The following is a 19,349-nucleotide window of genomic DNA, read 5'->3' on the forward strand; positions in this document are numbered from 1 at the left end:
ACGAGACTTCCTAAACTGGAAAGGGGAAGTGAAAATCACCTCAACCCACCTGGGAAAAACTCAGCACCCCTGTCAGCCAACCTGGACCGGTTCCCCGCAGATGCCATCTTCATGACGCTCCCGTCAGCCGTGTCCTGTACCCGTCAACAATTGGGTGTTTGTTGATTTCATCTTTTCCAATAGTGTCGAAGGTACACTCTCCATAGAAGAAGTTGCCTGTCTCACTTGGGACAGTTTGTTGTCTTTCTCCCAAAGTCCAGTGCACTCTCCTCACCACGCTTCAGAGCATGGTTTAGCCGGACCACCGAACCGTATCACACGATCCTGACCAAGGGGAAAAAGTAATGTACAATGTGTAGAAGTTCTCCCATTCAGAACTGTACTGAACATTGAATCTTTCTCCTACCCCGACATGACGTTCATGCCCACTGTGAAGGACTATCCCCATGAATGTCCATGGAATCACCCAAAGGAACATTGTGCTGTCTTCACAGCCGACAAGTGAACACAGTGGCTCGAATGCAAAGGACTCGTGAAGCTGAGAACTCTCCCTATCCGGAGGTAGTGAGATACCTCGTAAGATGACTGATAACACTGCCAAAAGGTCGTGAACAGTTAAAAAACTATTCAATTGGTCAGTTGATGCAGCTGCCGAAATTTTTTACAGTTGAATTTGTAGTCATAGAACATTGCAGGTTAGGTCATATGTAGAAACTTGCAACCATATTTACTCATATGTATTCCTTATATTCAGTGGTTTTATCTTCTTGCAAATATATGTAGAATTTGCAATTATATTTGAGCATTTATAAAATTTAACCACTTTGAGTTTGTTGCTTGCTAAGTTTTCCTTTACAAAAAAAAAAAAAAAAAAAAAGACTGGTCATGTGTTGTAAAAACTATCTTTACTGTTTACTAGATAAATACATAAATATATTCACCATAAAAGAATGTCATGTGTATTGTATACTTGTGTTGTCTCAGATGTTAACTATCACAATGAAAAGTATGTCTAGTGTTATGTTATACTGATTATGTTAAAACAAGAACAGATATTGATTCTTTGATTATTCTGTTTCACGTAATGCTGCTGTGTCGAGTCAAAGGTACGATAAAGGAGATGTGTCCAGAGAATTCCTTGAGAAGAAAGTTCCAGTATTTCCCTGGACCAACAACATAGAGTCTCATCAGTATTCCAGTGCTTCAAATTTGCAGTCTCGACGTTTCCAGCCAAGAGAACATTCAGTGCAACAGTTACGAAAACAACGTGTCAATCCATTGAAAAAAAAAAAAAAAAATATTGCTACACTATAAACATTGGACACGTGATAAATAGGACATTGCATCTCAACTTATGTTAAAATATACTTTCTTGTGTGTGATTTTGTTTAAGGTCTCTGTGAGACCAGTTTGTCTGTTCAACCAAGGTAAGATTGTTGGATGTTAAAATTTACACAAAATTATCATGTTTGTTACTGGATGATTCAGGAGATACAAAAAATTTTTATTAGGTGAACACCTATTATTTTCTTTTGATACTATTTGTCTAGTTAAGATCAACTTAATCATGTAAGAGAAGAAATGTTTGTGTCCACCCCCCCCCCATCGTAAGATTTCATGTTTCCACGGTAAATTCAAAAAATATAATAATAAATTTTGAGCGTGTGAAATTTTCTTTCCCCCTTGCTCAAAATTTATGGCCGTGGAAGGGAGGAATGTAAAAAATGCTATCATTTTTATCCCCTTCGCTCGCTTTTAAGAAGCATTTATTCCTCAAAGTGCCCTATACTTTTTCCGCAGCCTGTATAACTAAAGTAGCGTCACTTCATCGGAATTAGTTACGTTTCACTTTCATTTTCGCATGCCCCAGGGGATGCGGTGGTTGAAATATTATACCTCCGTTTAGTGTCCAGTCAATTAGTGATGTTAGGTCCCTCTCCCGATAGCAGGCAGGCAGTGAACATGTAATAGCCCCAAGAACGACGAGGGGAGAACGCGACTTTTGTTGGAGAAAGGTAATTAAGCAGAACAAGAGACATGATATCTTACACAATTGAGTCCGATAAACATTGACTGTCATTTCAAAATTCCATATGTAAAAAGTGTATCGATTTATGTTCGATGACTGCGATTGTATAACAAAAGAAACTGCCCTACACAAATATGAGATTTCCCTTCTACATATAACATATCATTTTTAGTAGTGTCAAATCCCAAAAGTTGACAGTCCCCAAGTGTAATTCTTTGCCCAACATAATTAACCCATGAGATCAGAACAGGTCATGGGAAACTTAGGAAGGGGGATGTAGGGATATATATATATATGAAAGGAGACAGAAAACGAGAGTCTTTGGCTAGATTTTGGAGCGTTCAGCGTTGTGAGAGGAGATATGGAAGTCGCTGGTTAGATTCAAGAGTTTACAGAGTTTGAAGAGATTTTCTAGAGCCAAGTGTACAGCAGAGCCTTAAAGAGCGACAGATAAAGAAAACCGAGGAAGATTGCAGATCTTGTCTATTGAGCAGATATCCCCAGAACCATACTTATGGAGTGAAAAGTAGAATCGAGAGGTGTTGAAGAACAACAATTTGTGGGTAAGTTGATTAGCCTTTTTTAGAACAAACCAAACCCAACCACTCAAAGTTAATCCTACCCCCCCCCCCCCCCGCCGCCACCCGCCCTTTAATTTATCCATACCCATTGACCTCTCTTCTCATAGACACATTCTGACAATTGTTTATCTACTTTTAGTAATTAGAATTTAACAGGTAATGAGACTTAATGATCTAGTTGTCAAAAATACTAATTATAATTGTCAAGTTGACATATAACCTTATTCTAACAGTAGAACAGTTGTATGGTATGACTGACTCCAGCCATTGTGAATACTCATGAGAGTAATGGTGGAAGTGTGAACACGAAGAACACTGTAAAATTGTCATACTAGTAACAGCAAGATTATACCTGCTATTCAGTTAGTTTCCAAGCAATCAATTGCCAATTATGCTAAAACTTTGACCGGTTCTTTTGTAACTATTTGTATGACTTATACGTGTAATAAAACTTGTTTTGTTGATCATTTTGCCTAGTGACATTTTTCTGCTACACATAGCTCACTGAGTAGATCATTGATTTTGAACCATAGTTAAGCGGCGCTCAAATATCCAATTACAAAGAAGGGTTTTTGAGTGAAATCAAACACAATCTTCGATGCTGCAAGCTTGCTCTCAGTGTCAATCTGAGTGAGTCTTGAGGGCACAAGATTTGTCCTAATTCAAACTACTGGACTATCATATGAAACCCAGGTTTTCTGGACACATATTAGCGTGCGTTCTTACCAGCAGTTGCATAATTCACAGAGAGCTTCGACTGACGGCAAGACTGAACCAGCAACACATGGGTAAGCGCACACGCTATAACAGAAAGAGCCTGCGGAACTCCCTACTTCCTCTCCTGTCTGTACTTTCTGTATACATTGTATTCCCCATATTCAAATTCTAAATCCCTTATATCTGAGTGGCACCATGTTTCCAATAACCCTACAATGTCCAGCATTTCAAATTTATCAAATTTGTTTACTATACTCCTAGCATTAGTGTACATGCAAGTATACAGGCACTTGTTTTTACTCTTAGTAAGCTTAACACAGCCCATGCATTTGTTTTTTCCATAATAACCCCATGCAGGCTTTTGTAATCCTTGACACCTTTTGACACCTTGCTTTCCAGTCTGCTGCACATCGAAATAGAAGCAGTGCAAGAATCACTTACACTTGTGATGCGACTGCTGTTAATCTATTAGTCTGTGTATTCCCTCCTCCAAGCTAGCAGTTTTCTGACCCACTTAACATTGCCTCGATAGCATAAACAAATAATTGGACCCTTCAATTTAAATGTTTCCCATTCCTGTAAGAACAGTCAATTCTGCTAACAAGCACAGACCACACTGAGAAAAATATTTCCCTATGAGCCTTTGCACAGTCTCTCCAGGACCAAATTGATACATGATGAGAGCCAGGACCAAGGCTCTCATCATGTATTTCCTCTTATTATGTGTAAGTAGAATTGCAGACACTTTCAGTTTATTCCTAACTAATGACTTTTTCTCAACATTTCCCTTATTAAGTAAATGCTCAGATTTTCTGCTCTTAATATCATTAGTACCAAAGCATAAAACAGTATCATCCTTTGTCCCTTTAGAAGATGATAACTGGTCCACAGTGTCATCAACTCCCCCCCCGCCGCCCTCCATGGCAGACATACCCTGATCTTGTTCCGCTTATCCTTTTTACAAAATATATTTCCTGTGTGCTGATTAGTGGCAGCAGTTTATAGGTTTGAGCTATACTTTGTTCAGCCCTCCCTTTGCATTAACAACATTGATTCTCCCTCCCCTCTAATTAAAGGATTATTTCCTTTCTATTGAGCTCGTTAAATTTTTATTTAATTTTATTTCTTTGTTAATGTCACACTTACCTATTTCAAATACATATATATATATTATTTTTACCATCACTTAATTTATGTAAACCTCTCTATATCTTGGTTGTACTGGGGTATTGCCCTTACTTTACTGGATAGCAATAAATGATTTTATATATTTCTAAGTAATATCCATGTTCTGCATGTGTTTTATTAAAAATTTAGTTTTGATTTTCTACAACAATTCTTTCTAACGAATTAGAAAGAAACTGCTGTAAAAAACACAAATAAATAAGACTTTCTAACACATAAAATTTCTTTCCATCATATCTGACTGATGTTTCCATCAATATGACATTGTTGAACAATGGGAGGACATTAACGGTTTATTCAACAGCTTCCTTCATTTAGTTCTTAATAAGTACTTTGTGATCAAGGTTGTCATAACACATTACTACAATCCCTCAACTCAAACAAACCTATGATGGAGCTGAGGATGACTCAAATGCTATGGTGTTTGTTTCTTTTCCCTGGTGGCCTAAACCCTTCATTACATAAAAACTTCTAGGGAATTTGTTTGGCTGGAATTTAGTTTTATTAAGTTTGGCTTTTGTATTTATTGGGATTTTCTATGTAATTTATTTCTGTGTAATTCTATGTATTATATCTATGTAACTTATTTAATTTTATATTTACAGTAAACCCCTGCTATTCGCGGTATCTGTATTCGCGGTTTCGCGTATTCGCTGTCGATAATTTAATATAAAATGAAACCTAAAAAAATGTGAATTTTAAAGTGCCGTGAACATTTTCTGCCATAAAAAAACATGGGCGTGGCTAAAATTATCTTCACCAATCAAAACAGCGCTCGGTCAGTGGGTGGGGGGAGAGGGATCACAAAATCGCAAGCGTGGATGTTTCTCGCTAATCCTTGTTCAATATGTGTTATGCTCTTGTCATGGAAGGTTTCGTCGTTTGCTTTTAATTTATATGCTTATAAATTGAATAAATTTATCAATTTATAAATTTATATGCTACAAAAGTGATAAATCTACCATTTTGCGATGTAAAACAGACTTTTTCGAGTGTGTTAATGGAAGAAAGTGACTTTATTGTGGGCAAGTTCTTTCTAACCCGTACAAAAATATGGCTACGAATAACAAGGGAAATGTGAAAAGATCAAAGAAGGTGATGACATTAGCGAATAAAATTAAGTTATTAGATAAAATTTCTAATGGTGAAAGTGTCTCCTCAGTGGCAAAACATTATAAAATCAATGAGTCAACGATACAATCAATCAAGAAATCGGAAGAAAAAATCCGATGTAGTATCCGTGAAAACGCGCTAATTGCTTCAAAAATTTGCTTTGTAACTCGTGTTGTTAAATTAGAAAAAATGGGAAAAGCTTTAAATCTGTGGATAGAAGACCGAACTAAAAATAAAATTCCGTTGAGTTCACTCATCATTCGTGAAAAGGCAAAACTCCTTTATCAACACTTTAGCGAAACTGGTGATAGCACTGGCGGGATACGTTTTTTAGCTAGCAAAGGTGCTGGTTTGAAAGATTTGTTTGAAATTTCTAATAAATATTACATTTAATATTAAATTTTTCTTATTTTCATTTCGATGCCATATGCTTGCATTTCACTATGTACTGTCTATGTACATAGTCATATTATGAAGGTACATATAATACATACATAGACAAAATTTTAGACTAGTTTTTCTTATATATTTCATACTTTGGAAAGGAACCCCTTTATTACTATGGGAACCATAACTCAGTATCCGCAGCATTTCTCAAGAACGTAACCCCCGCTATTCGCGGGGGTTTACTGTATTTCTTTGATATTATTTTACTTTATGAATTTTTGCATCATTCAAAAGATACAAAATAGCCACAAAAAGGAAATATTTCTTTGCATTAGTACTTTCTAAAATATTCTTTCAAATATGTTGGAAGACAAATATTCTTCCAAATGAATGCAGTGGTCAATGCATGAAAAAAAGTCACGATTTAGGGTTAAATTTGAAAGTGTCTGCAATTCTGCCCACACACGATAGGAGAGAGTACATGATGAGAGCCTTGTGGATCGATTCGGCCCTGAAGAGATTGTGCAAGGCTCATGGGGTAGAATTTTTTTCAGTGTGGTCTGTGCTTGCTAACAGAAGAGACTGCTTCTATAGGGATGGGATACACTTAAATAGAAAGGGTGCAAGAATATTTGCTGATGCTATCGAGGCAGTGTTAGGTGGGTTGGAAAACTGCTAGTTTGGGGGAATTCACAGACTAAAAGATTAATGGTAATCGCAGGCAGAAGCGAAAGTGATTCTTGCACTGCTTCTATTGTAATGAGCAGCAGCCTAGAGAGCAAGTTGCTGGGGATTTCAAGAGCTGCTGGGAGTCATCATGGAACAAGTAAATACATGGGTTGTGTTAGGGTAACTAAGAGTAAGAACAAGTGCATTGTATACTTGCATGCACACTAATGCTAGACGTAAAATAAATAAAATTGATGAATTTGAAGTGCTGATCAAGACATCAAAGGTAGATATTGCTGGGATGTCAGAGACATGGTGTCACACAGATATAAGCAGTACAGAATTTGAGGAGTACAATGTGTAGCATTAGTAGAGGCATATGATGCAAGAAAGCAAGCATATGCAGCATCAGCCAAAAAAAACACCCCTCTGTTTGCTCCAAGTACCTCTTCAGCTCAGTCTTAAATTTACTTAGGCTATCAACTTCCACAACAAAGGATGGAAGTCTGGTCCACCTAACAACCACCCGCTGGATAAAGGCAAATTTCCACACATCTATCCTACATCTGTCTTTCTCAATTTGAATTTATGCCCTGTCAAATGATTATTCTGAGCAAGAGGAAGAATTCCATCAGCATTGAGCATGCTCAAGCCATTCAAGCCTTTATACACTTCAATCAGATCACCTCGCAGGTGCCTAGTCTCCAGACACTGCAATTTGCAAAACTTAAGCCTTTCTTCATAAGAGCAACCCTTTGTTCCATTCACTAATCTTGTTGCCCTTCTCTGTACTCGTTCGAACAGATCCACATCCTTCTTAAAATGGGGGCTCCAGACCTGTATACAGTACTCAAGGTGTGGCCTGACCATTGCCTTATATAAGAGGATAATCACCTCCTTATCCCTGCTAGAAAAATTCCTGTATATCATTGACAAGACACCATGAGCTACTCTTGCAGACCATCTGCACAGCTCAGAAAAATTCATATCTGCCTGCACAATTACCCACAGGTCTTTTTCGTTCTCTACCACTGTCAGTGTAGTACCACAGAGTTATTACGTTACTCTGGGATTACTGCTTCCCATATGTAGTACTTTACATTTGTCAATGTTAAACTTCATTTGCTACCTCTCAGCCCATCTGCTCAACTTTTCTAGATCCTGTTGCAGCAGCATAGTGTCATTAGTGTCCCTAACAACCCTGCCAAACTTCGTATCGTCTGCAAACTTGGACATTAAGCTTGATATACCATCATCAATATCATTTATAAATACAGAAAACAACAATGGACCCAATACTGAACCCTGAGGGATTCCACTAATAACATCAGTCCACGATAAGCAGTGTCCATTGATTACCACTCTCTGTCTTCTCCCACTCAACCATCCCTTTATCTATAGCAGCAATTTTCCTCCAATGCCACATTGCTCCAATTTGAGCAGCAGTCTTCCATGTGCAACAGTATCAAAAGCCTTTCTAAGATCCAAATATACGATATCAAAGTTATTCCCTGCATCCAGTTCCTTTGTGACCACATCATAGTATCCAATCAGATTGGTCAGGCAAGACTTTTCCTTAACAAAAGCATGCTGTGTCCGAGCTATAACTGAAGTCTTGTCTAGATGATCCTGCAGTTCTTCTTTAACCAGTGCCTCCATTAATTTTCCTGGAACAGAAGCTAAACTAACAGGTCTATAATTACTTGTGTTGCCCTTTGATCCTCCTTTGTGAATTGGGGTGATATTTGCACATCTCCAGTCCATGGGTACCTCCTCTGAGTCCAAAGAAGCTCTCATAATTATGGATAAGGGTTTGTTTACTTCCTTTGCTGCCTCCTTTAATGTAACTGGATAGATCCCGTCCAACCTGGGTGCCTTTTATGTTTATCTTCAACAATTTCTCGTCCGCTTTCCTCTCAGTTATTACAAAATCAACCAGCTCACTGCCAGAGTTTAACTCACCTCTGGCATTCCCCTCTCTGAATAACTCCTCATGGGTGAATGTAGATGCAAAATACTCATTTAGTTCGTTAGCCACCTGAGCAAGATAATCAACAGTTGAACCATCATTTTCCACTAGACCAATCTGATTCATCCCTTTCCTTTTAGAGTTTACATAGGTAAAGAACTCTTTCCTGTTTTTATTTGTGTCCTTTGCCAAGGATTTCTCATTTTCTTCCTTTGCCTGCCAAATCTCCTTTGTGACTTCAGATTCAAATATCTGCAGATTCTTAATGCATGAAGAATCACTACTGATGATCAGATCAAGAGTATTACTCCCTCTAGTTGCCTCCCGAACATGCTGATGTAGAAAACAATCATCCAATAAATCCACAAAAGACTTGCTAGTGTGTGAGTTACCAATCCACAAACTCCAGTCAATATCTGGGAAAATAAAATCCCCCATTATAAGACTCTCTGATTTACTGGCCCACTCTATTTCCATGTACAGTTCCTTGTTATACTCATCAGAGTCATTAGGTCTATAACACACTCCTACTCTCAATTTTGATCTCTCAATGCTTATGTCACACCAAACTGACTTGACACTGCAGTGTCCAGCGATGTCAACTGGCTTCACTTCCTTGGATTTTATGTGTTTCTTAACTAATAGCATAACCCCTCCTCCTTTCCTATCTTGTCTATCCTTCCTGTACACATTGTACTCCCCAAATTCCAGTTCTGCATTCCTTATATCTATGTGACACCATGTCTCTGACATCCCAACAATATCTGCCTTTGATGTTCTGAGCAATACCTCAAATTCATCAAATTTATTTACCAAACTCCTAGCATTGGTGTACATGTAAGTATACCTGCACCTGTTCCTATTCTTAGCTACCCTAACACAACCCATGTGTTTACTTGTACCGCAATGACTCCAGCAGTCTCTGAAATACCCTGCATCTTGTTTTCCAGGCTTCTGCTCATTCCAATAGAAGTATAGAAAGGACAGACAGGGTAGGAAGGGAGGAGGGGTTATGCTGTTAGTTAAGACACGCATAAAACCTAACGTAGTGCATCCACTGGACATGGGTGGACAGTACAATGTTGAGTCAGTTTGGTATGACATAAACATTGGGAAAGGGAAAATTAGAGTACGAGTAAGTTATAGGCCTAATGATGCTGATGAGTACAATGAACAGTTGGGCAGAAAAATTGAATGGGCCAGTAAATCAGAATGTCTTGTAATGATAGATTTTAACTTTCCATTTATTGACTGGAGCTTGTGGGTTGGTCACTCACACACTAGCAAGACTTTTGTGGATTTATTGGAGGATTGTTTTCTACAGCAACATGTTCGAGGGGCAACCAGAGGAAGTAATACCTACATCTCATTATCAGCAGTGATGATGCATGCATTAGGAATTTGCAGATAAAAGAACCACTAGGTGACAGTGATCACACTAGGTGACTGATGTGGGAAATACTTAAAGATCTAACTACAATCATGGATAAAGGGAAGGGTTTTTGTTATCATAAAGGTGACAACAGACGTCTCAGACAGTTTTTAAATTCTATAGAGTGGGACCAACTGATGATGTTACCAACGGTGAATTCTAAATGGAAAGCCTTCAGGGACTTAATCTTGGCGGCCACTAGGCTTTTCATGCCAACTAAGAAATACTGTTCAACATTCAGGGCTAAACGGATTTCAGATGAATTAATGAGGCTCGTGACAGAGAAGAAAAATGCATGGGATGCATATAAATTATCAGGTGACACAGAAGACTATAACAGATATAAGCTAGTCTGCAATCAAGTCACAAAGGAGGTTAGGCAAGCGAAGGCAGATTGTGAGAAATTGAGAAGTCTGGAGGCCTCATTTTAGGAAGGATGTAGAATTGCTAGAACAAGTACAGACAACAGCAACAAGATTGGAGAGAGGAACAAAGGGGCGTGCTCATGAAGAAAGGCTTAAGTTCTGCAAGTTGCAGCAACTGGAGACTAGGCACATGTGAGGTAATCTGATTGAGGTCTATAAGGCCTTGAATGGTTTGAGCAGGCTCAGTGCTGACAGGATACTTCCACTTGCTCAGACCAAAAACCTGAGTGGGCATAGATTCAAATTGAGGAAAGACAGTTGTAGAATGGATGTGCGGAAGTTTGCTTTTAGCCAACAGGTAGTTGCTTGCTGGAACAGACTTCCATCTGTTGTTGTGGAAGTTGATAGCTTAAATAAATTTAAGGCTGAACTAGACAAACATTTGGAGTGACCGGATGGGTGAAATGGGTAGGGATTTTTTTTTTTTTTTTTTTTTGCTGATGCTGTATTATCTCGCTTTCTTGCATCACATCCCCAACTAATGCTAATGCTAATATGTACATTGTTAATTTTTTGTGGATTTCAGTACATTTAAACATTAATACATCTGTAAACATTTCAACTTATTCTAACAATAGCTGCACTTAAATACCAAATCTAAACAGATAAAATTGAAGGTAACTTACCCAATATGTTTACAGAAAAATTTCGATGCGTTTCCCCAGCAATATTAGAGACAATGCAGGTGTACCTTCCAGCATCTTGTGGTTTGGAATTCGCTATTATTAGTTTCTGTCCTTTTTCTGTAATATGAACATCCCTAGTAGTATTCAGTAGTAAGCTATCTTTGTGCCATGTAATTCTGGGAGGTGGTATAGCAGATGCCGGACAATTTAAAGTGACTGGTTCACCCTCAATGACATCAGGTTTCTCATTGATACTCCTGTGATTTAAAATGGGGGGAACTGTCACAGAAAAACATATCTTTTAGACACCTTGCTTTAAGCTGTTTAAAAAATAACACAGCACTAAAAATCAAACTTGAAACATGTTATATAATGGATGTAAGAAAAATGGCATTAATAAACAACAAAGAAAACAAGCTGATGTGGTAGTAAAATCAGAAATTATACAATGGAAATCCAGTGACTCTTCTCAAGAAAACAAATGTTATGATAATAGAATCCAATTTTGTGAGCTCAGAATATTTCAATAAACAAAGTCCCTGAATAGAATTAAAAATGTTTTTATTTTCAGTACCATATAACTTTTAGTAACACACTTTAAGTGATCCAGCATAGGCTATAACAGAGTGAAAGAGCTAATAAATCATAAAACAGTGCAGTGAAAAACAAAGTTACTATAATCAGCAGTATATGGATTGTTTAAAGAACAACTGGTAAGAAACTGCCCACTCAGAAATATTTCTAAGAAAGTAATAATGCTTTTGCCAAATTTAACAAAAAACAATATTAATTCTTTATATTTAAATAAAAAGAAATTATTCTGAATAAAAATTCCACACTGGAAATATACTAATATATTTAACACAGTGCTATTACAAAAACCCTTTACAACTTTAGAAATTTATGGTGAGACAATGACATAAAATAGAACAATGTTTAATGTATCAAAGTAAAGAAAATTTCTGCAAGTTTTTTCCAATCTGTTTGAAACCCAATCAGCCCCATTTCTTGAGCATCACTACTGAAGTACATTCAAGATTTGTAGAAGCATACTACAGCATGAGAATTCAGTGGATTTAAAAAATTCTGAAAAAAATACACATATTCATATAACAAATAAAATTAGTCAAAAAATAAATAAAAAATAATAACAATAAAATTTAAAAAATAACAATAAAATTTAAAAAATAACAATAAAATTTAAAAAATAATAACAATAAAATTTAAAAAATAATAGATAAACATGACAGATATAGGTCAGTACTGATGAATTTCTTGTTGAAGGCATCAACAGGAAATGAAACAAGAATTCATTTTGTTGATCCTTTTAAATTGGATCTATAATGAAGGGTAACTTTTGAGTGCTGAGAAGAGAATTTTCTTTTCCAAAATACACTGCTATGGTCATCAGCAACCGTTAGCAAATGGTAAAATTCACCAAGGGATTAGATTTTTCAATGAAAGGAAACAATGCAATGTTTCCTTTCATTGAAAAACAATACAATGCAATATAAAGCTTTTCAGATTTGTTAAAAACTCATTTAAATATCCAGTACTCACATGAGAGAATACTTTTAAGAGCAGAGGCAATGGCCAAGGATCATATTAATGTACAATATAGAAAGCGAGGAAGTAAAAGCTTAGAGCACTTCATAATGCAAACCAAATGTACTTCTTAATCACTTTTGAATCAATTCCAGACATAGATTGATTTTAAGGGCCTAAAAGGCACATTGAATTTTGCAACAAAGTGAAAGAAAATAAGAATTAAAAGGTAGTAATAGTAATAGTAGTAGCAGTAGAGGAATGTGATGCAAGAAAGCAAGCGTATAAGGTTATGTAGCGTCAGCCAAAAAAAAAAAAAAAAAAAAAAAACAATTTCACACATCCATTCCCTCTAACGTTTGTCCAGTTCCTCCTTGAATTTATTTAAGATATCAACTTCCACAATGACAGATAGAAGTTTGTTCCAGCAATCAACTACCCACTGGCTAAAGGCAATTTTCTACACATCTATTCTACAACTGTCTTTCCACAATTTCAATTTATGCTCCCTCAGGTTCGTAATCTGAGCAAGCGGAAGAATCCCATCAGAATTCAGCCTGCTCAACCTGTTCAAAGCCTTATACACCTCAATTAGATCACCTCGCAGGTGCCTAGTCTCCAGATGCTGCAATTTGCAGAATTTAGGTCTTTCTTGGTAAGAGGATCCCCTTCGTTCCTCTATCAGTCTTGTTACTCGCTCAAGAAATTTTAACCCCTTCCTAAAATGAGGCCTCCAGACCTATACACAGAACTCAAGGCGTGTCCTGACCATTGCCCTATACAAAGGGATAATCACCTCCTTTTCCCCACTAGCAAAATTCCTGTATATCATTGCCAACACTTCATGACCTGCTCTGGCAGCCTGTCTGGACTGCTCAGAAAACTTCATATCTGATTGCACAATTACTCCCAGGTCTTTTTCATTTTCTACCATCCTAAGTGTAGTACCACACAGTTGGTACATTTCTCTGGGGTTACTTCTACCCATATGCAGTACAGTGTGGTACCATTTATCTGTCTACCAAGTATCCGAAAGTTCTGAAAAGTTCTGACAATAAAGTGAAATATTTAAAAAGCTTATATTATCAGTATTTTTGTTCACAATCTTAGTGTTTTTAATAATTTTTATATTAACTTAGTCATATATACATATACTGTACATACAGAGCCGAAGTGAAGGCAGGGCAAACGGGGCATGTGCCCAGGCACAACCTTGTAAGGGGGTGCCAAAAGGAAATTTTCTTAAACAATATTTTATAGATAACTGAAAGAAAATTTGTTGTCTGTGAAGCTGCAAGTCTGAGAATTTGCAATCACTTCCCATTTAATATGAACTATAATATGAACTGAAAATATCTGCTATTAGTAAACAACTGACTGACAATGTATACATCGGCAATATTGAACACAACTGAAAGAAAAAGAAACTGCTTTAAAAGTCCTAAGAATATTAATATAAAAGTTATTTTTAAAAAATACTTTTTAAAAATTCTTGCTACCGTAGTTTTTAACTCTGTTCACTTATACCCATAGTCATTATGTCAAGAAGGCATGCAGAGAAACTCTGGGTGGTAAGACTACCAAAAGGAAGCGCGTGTCTCTAAACATTAAGGATAAGGTGGAGTTACTAAAACATCTGGAGAAAGGTGCATCAGTCAAGTTTTTGTGTGATGAGTATGCTATTGGTTCATCTACTGTCTATGATTTGATGAAATAGAAAGAAAACCTGTTAAAATGTTATGGTGATAGTGATTTACCCAAGTTAATGGAACTCAGGAAGACATTAGGAAGGGAAAAATATCCTCTCAGTCATTCTATTATCATGGACCAGGTAAAACGTTTCCATGAGCAGTTAGTCATAACAATACCCTGTGAGTATACATCAGGCTGAGATGCAAAATTTAAGAAACGTAATGATCTTCATATCTTGGCAGCGTGTGGTGCAAAAGCATCAGCTGATTATGATGGTTGGCATAATTTATGGAAAGAGTCAGCATTTGATGACGATCATGAACAAGAACATGATTTCATTGGACTTAGAGTGTCAAGAGAGAAGGAAATTGTTGATGACTTGATGAATTTTGCTAAAGGTTTGACACATCTGAGGCCCAGCTGTTGGATTATGATGCAGTGGAAAAGTGCCTCCATATTGATGATGATGCTCCAGTTACCCTCAGACTAACAGACAGTGAAATCTGTGACACAGTAATGAATGAAAATGAAGATAACGAGAGTGATGACCAGGATGATGATACTGTTGAAAAAAATCGGTATTGAAAGAATGATAAACCTTACAGAAGAATTGATTCATGGAATGAAACGGAAGAGTTTTGCTAGAGAGCATTACATTATGTCTCTTTATAAAATTCAAGAATTGCTTATAAAAGAAAAATATCTAAAACAACTTAGTTTAAAGGATATATTTTAGAAACTGGCTTCCAAGGAAAACTCTACAGGCATTTATGCCTGAATCCCAGCCTTCAACTTCTGGTGTGTCTATCCCATCAACTACTTCTTCCCAAAACCAGGGACTCACATCCGATGAGTATGGGCTTGGCACACCCAGGGTACTGAGCTGGATATCATCATTCTTCTCTTTCTTGGTGATTCCTCTCTCTCTCTCTCTCTTTCTCTCTCACAGAGTAACTCAGAAATTTTTTTTTTTGTCTCGTGCAGCAAAAGCCTCAAGCGTCCTTGCACCATATGGCTAATAATGATAATGAAAAACTACCAAGATATTTCTGAAGATATTTCTTCAGATAGTGCCATGTAATTGATATGAATCAACTCAGCTCAATAAATATTCATATTTTATTTTCTTGCATTTCTTCTTGTGTTTTTTATGTATTTTAGGCCTGACTATCTGAATTCTGGAAAAAACCCCAATCCGGCAACCGGGTAAATGGTATCACACCTGTACTTTGCATTTGTCAATGTTAACTTCAGTTGCAACTTTTCAGCCGATCTGCCCAACTTTTTTAGATCCTGTTGCACACTGCCATTACTGTCATTAACAACCCTGCCAATCTTAGTATCATCTCCAAACTTGGAAATTAAGCCTGTATTGCCTTCATCAATATCACTGATAAATATACAAAACAACAGAGGGGCCAACACCGAACCCTGGGGGACTCCACTAATAACATTAGTCCACGAAAAGCAGCATTCATTGATTACCACTCTGTCTTCTCCCGCTCAACCACTCTTTTATCCATTGTAGCAACTTGTCCTTAATACCATACTGCTCCAATTTGTACAAGTACAGTGGATTCTGGTTATTTGGGCCACTGGTTAATCGGGGCAGCCGTTTATTTGGGGCAAATCTTAAAAAACAGAAACCAATAGAGAAAATAGCCAGGGTTTACTTTGCTTAATTAGGACAGCATGCCATTTAATCAGGGCAGGAGACCACAGCACTGGAGATTACCCTACGATTGTCTCCAATGGTACCACGTGGTTCGGTCGAAATTCTGGAGGTCACAACCATAAAACAATAAAAACAATTAGCAGTCACCTGTTTATTGGGCTTTTCTGTTAGTGAAATCTATCATAAACGGACAGTAAACTCGATCTTACTGAATTTGCAATAACACCGACAGCTGGAATTCTGTGGGTTATTATGGTGAAATGTGTTTACACTTCCATGAAATCTTCAATCATATAAAAAAATTAATTTTCAGATCTTCTCTTCATTCGTATTTTTAAAGCTTTGTAACTCGTTACTCGTTTCTCACTTGCGCATATTGTGTTACTTGCAATTTGTGTGTGCCGTGTTCTTTGTTATTGATTGCTTATCTTTTTACTGTTTTAAATTTTAACCCCCACCAACAAATGTCAGTGAACAGAAATGTCAAATGGTTCGTATGTACATATTACTGTACATATTAATTATTCCGATTATCACGTATATTCTTCTGATTTTCACATATTTTTTAATTGGTAAGGTAATAAAGGGTAAATTTCTGCTTAATATATCTTTGCTTTTATAGCCTGTGGATAATATTCCTCCTATTTTTGCTAATTAGAATCGCTGTTTAATAGAATTAAAATTCAATTCACAAATGGGATCACAATGACCAGTGCTTACTGCACATCGTATAGTGAACGGTACTTTACTATGCTGAGTTCGTCATAACGTGATTTGATTGTACAGTGAACCAATTGTAAAAAAAAAGGGGGGTACATTGTATTTTTAACTATTTACGTGAAACTTCGGATAATTGGGGCAGCCGCTTAATTAGGCCAAAATGCACTAGTCCCAATGTGTCCCAAATAACCGGAATGGACTGTATACGATATCAAAATTATTTTTTGCATCCAGTTCCTTTGTAACTACATCAAAGTATCCAATCAAATTTGTCAGACAAGACTTTCTCTTATACACCTGTTAGTTAATAAGCTTCTGTCCTCCACTTCATAAAGAATTCCTCATATGTGAATGTAGGTTCAAAATATACTTATTCAGTTTGTCAGCTATCTGAACAGGATCATCAACAGTCGAACCATCGATATCAAGTGGACCAATCTGATTCATCCCCTTTCTTCTAGAGTTTATATAAGTAAAGTAGTCCTTGCTGTTTTTCTTAGCATCCTTTGCCAAAGATTTCTCATAATCTGCCTTCGCTTGACTAACCTCCTTTGTGACTTGATTACAGACTAGTTTATATCCACCATAGGCTTCTGTGTCACCTGATAATTTATATGCATCCCATGCATTTTTCTTCTCTGCCACAAGTCTCATTAGTTCATCTGACTTCTATTTAGGCCTAAAACCTTGAACAGTATTTCTTAATTGGAACAGTATTTCTTGAACAGTATTTCTTAATTGAAAAGTCTGGGTGCGAGGTTAGCCTGTGCGGACATTGCTCCTTAAAGCTCTTCAAACAGAGAAGTTTTTCCTGATTTATTTTCTGCTTTATTAGTTTAAATTGTCATATTAACTTATTTTCTAGAGTAGCTTTATATTCCTAGTTACGATACTTAGTTTAAAGTTTAACTTAGACAGAGATTTCGTAGATATTACTTAGTATCGGTAACGGTATCAAATCCACGTGTCACAAACCAAATTTTTTTTTAACCAAATTTAGTCGATTTATTAACCAACTGTTATATCAAATTATCATCTATAAGTAGATTATAGACCTAGTCAGGATCCTTAGTTTATTCTAAATTGAGATAGCGAGATTTGGAAGCTAATCAATACTTACGAGTCCGTAGAAATACCGTTCGTGATTCCCGCCATTTTTACACGATAGCATAAGCTTAGTGTCGTATAGTGCATAATATAATATTGTCAATTAATCAGTAAATCTATTAATCTTGATAAACTTTACTGTCAATTAAATTGTACTTTTAACTCTATATATATATATATATATATATAACGACTTAATCGTAACAAATAATTAATACATAACTATAGTGGTACACGTGATACGGAAGTTGTATAAAGGGAACTCGTAGAAAACACTAGATACCGAAAAAAATATATATATAACATAACTGTTTTGGGATATAACTTAAGGATTTAATTTTTGTTTTGAATTTTATTGAATTAAATCGGAATCATGACTCTGACCAGAGCAGCAAAGCAAAAGGCTCAAGCTAATGGGAGTGCTGTGGTTCAGGGGAGAACTGAGGGGGGCAGTTGCCCTCTGAATCACAGTCTATTAAAATGCACTGTTTGCTTGATGTTTGCGGAGCAGTCGGGTACGGGACATGATACTGCCAAGGGGGATGTCTTTGTGTGTGCACGATGTAAGGAGTGCAAGGAAATCAGGCGACAACTCAGCGTTGTTATGGGCCTTTATGAGAGCTTGAAGGACAGGGTGGATGCCCTCGAAGGAAATAAATTGAGGGGCCCATCAAGCTCTCAGCTGCCCACATCAACGCCAGAGCTTGCACTTGGTCATCAGGCAACACAGAAGCAGCCCCCTAGGCAGAATGCGCTGGTCCCACAGGAACTAGTAGTTGTTGGTGACTCTATTGTCAGGGAAACGGGGAACATACTTTGTAAAAACGATAGGTGGAATAGGACCAGGGTATGTCTGCCAGGGGCAAAGGTTGATGACGTTGTAGAGCGGATATCATCTTTTAAGGGCACAAAAGGTGATATAGTTGTACACGTTGGCACTAATGATATTAAGAGTAGGAGACCGGCGGAATTACTTAGCAAGTACAGGTCACTGTTGAAAAAAAGCCGTGAATTAGGGTTGAACTTGAAAGTGTCTGCAATTCTGCCCAGACACGATAGGAGGGAGTATATGATGAGAGCCTTGTCGATCAATTCGGCCCTGGAGGGATTGTGCAAGGCTCAAGGGGTAGAATTTTTTTCAGCCTGGACTGTACTTGTTAACAGGAGAGATTGCTTCTACAGGGATGGGATACACTTAAATAGAAAGGGTGCAAGAATTTTTGCTGATGCTGTCGAGGCAGTGTTAGGTGGGTCGGAAAACTGCTAGTTGGGGGGGATACAAGGACTAATAGATTAACAGTAGCCACTGGCAGAGGTGGAAGTGATTCTTGCACTGCTTCTATTCAAATGAGCAGAAGTCTGAAAAACAAGATGCAGGATATTTCAGAGACTGCTGGTAGTCATTGCGGTACAAGTAAACACATGGGTTGTGTTAGGGTAGCTAAGAATAGAAACAGGTGCATGTATACCTGCGTGT

At 37.2% G+C, this 19,349-nt stretch overlaps 1 protein-coding gene across 1 annotated transcript in view; it reads right to left on the minus strand.

Moving 5' to 3' along the window:
* The window catches only part of LOC150087903 (hemicentin-1-like), a 1,496,027-nt gene that overhangs the window by 1,144,438 nt on the left and 332,240 nt on the right, over nucleotides 1-19,349 (minus strand). The window contains exon 21 of the mRNA XM_090369959.1: nucleotides 11,134-11,412. Within this exon, the coding sequence (XP_090226085.1) occupies nucleotides 11,134-11,412 (279 nt within the window). The remainder of the gene's footprint in view (nucleotides 1-11,133; nucleotides 11,413-19,349) is intronic.

This window comes from Mastigoproctus giganteus, chromosome 3 (assembly GCF_048544385.1).
Source record: "Mastigoproctus giganteus isolate SK-2022 chromosome 3, ASM4854438v1, whole genome shotgun sequence".
NCBI classification, from domain to species: Eukaryota; Metazoa; Arthropoda; class Arachnida; order Uropygi; family Thelyphonidae; genus Mastigoproctus; species Mastigoproctus giganteus.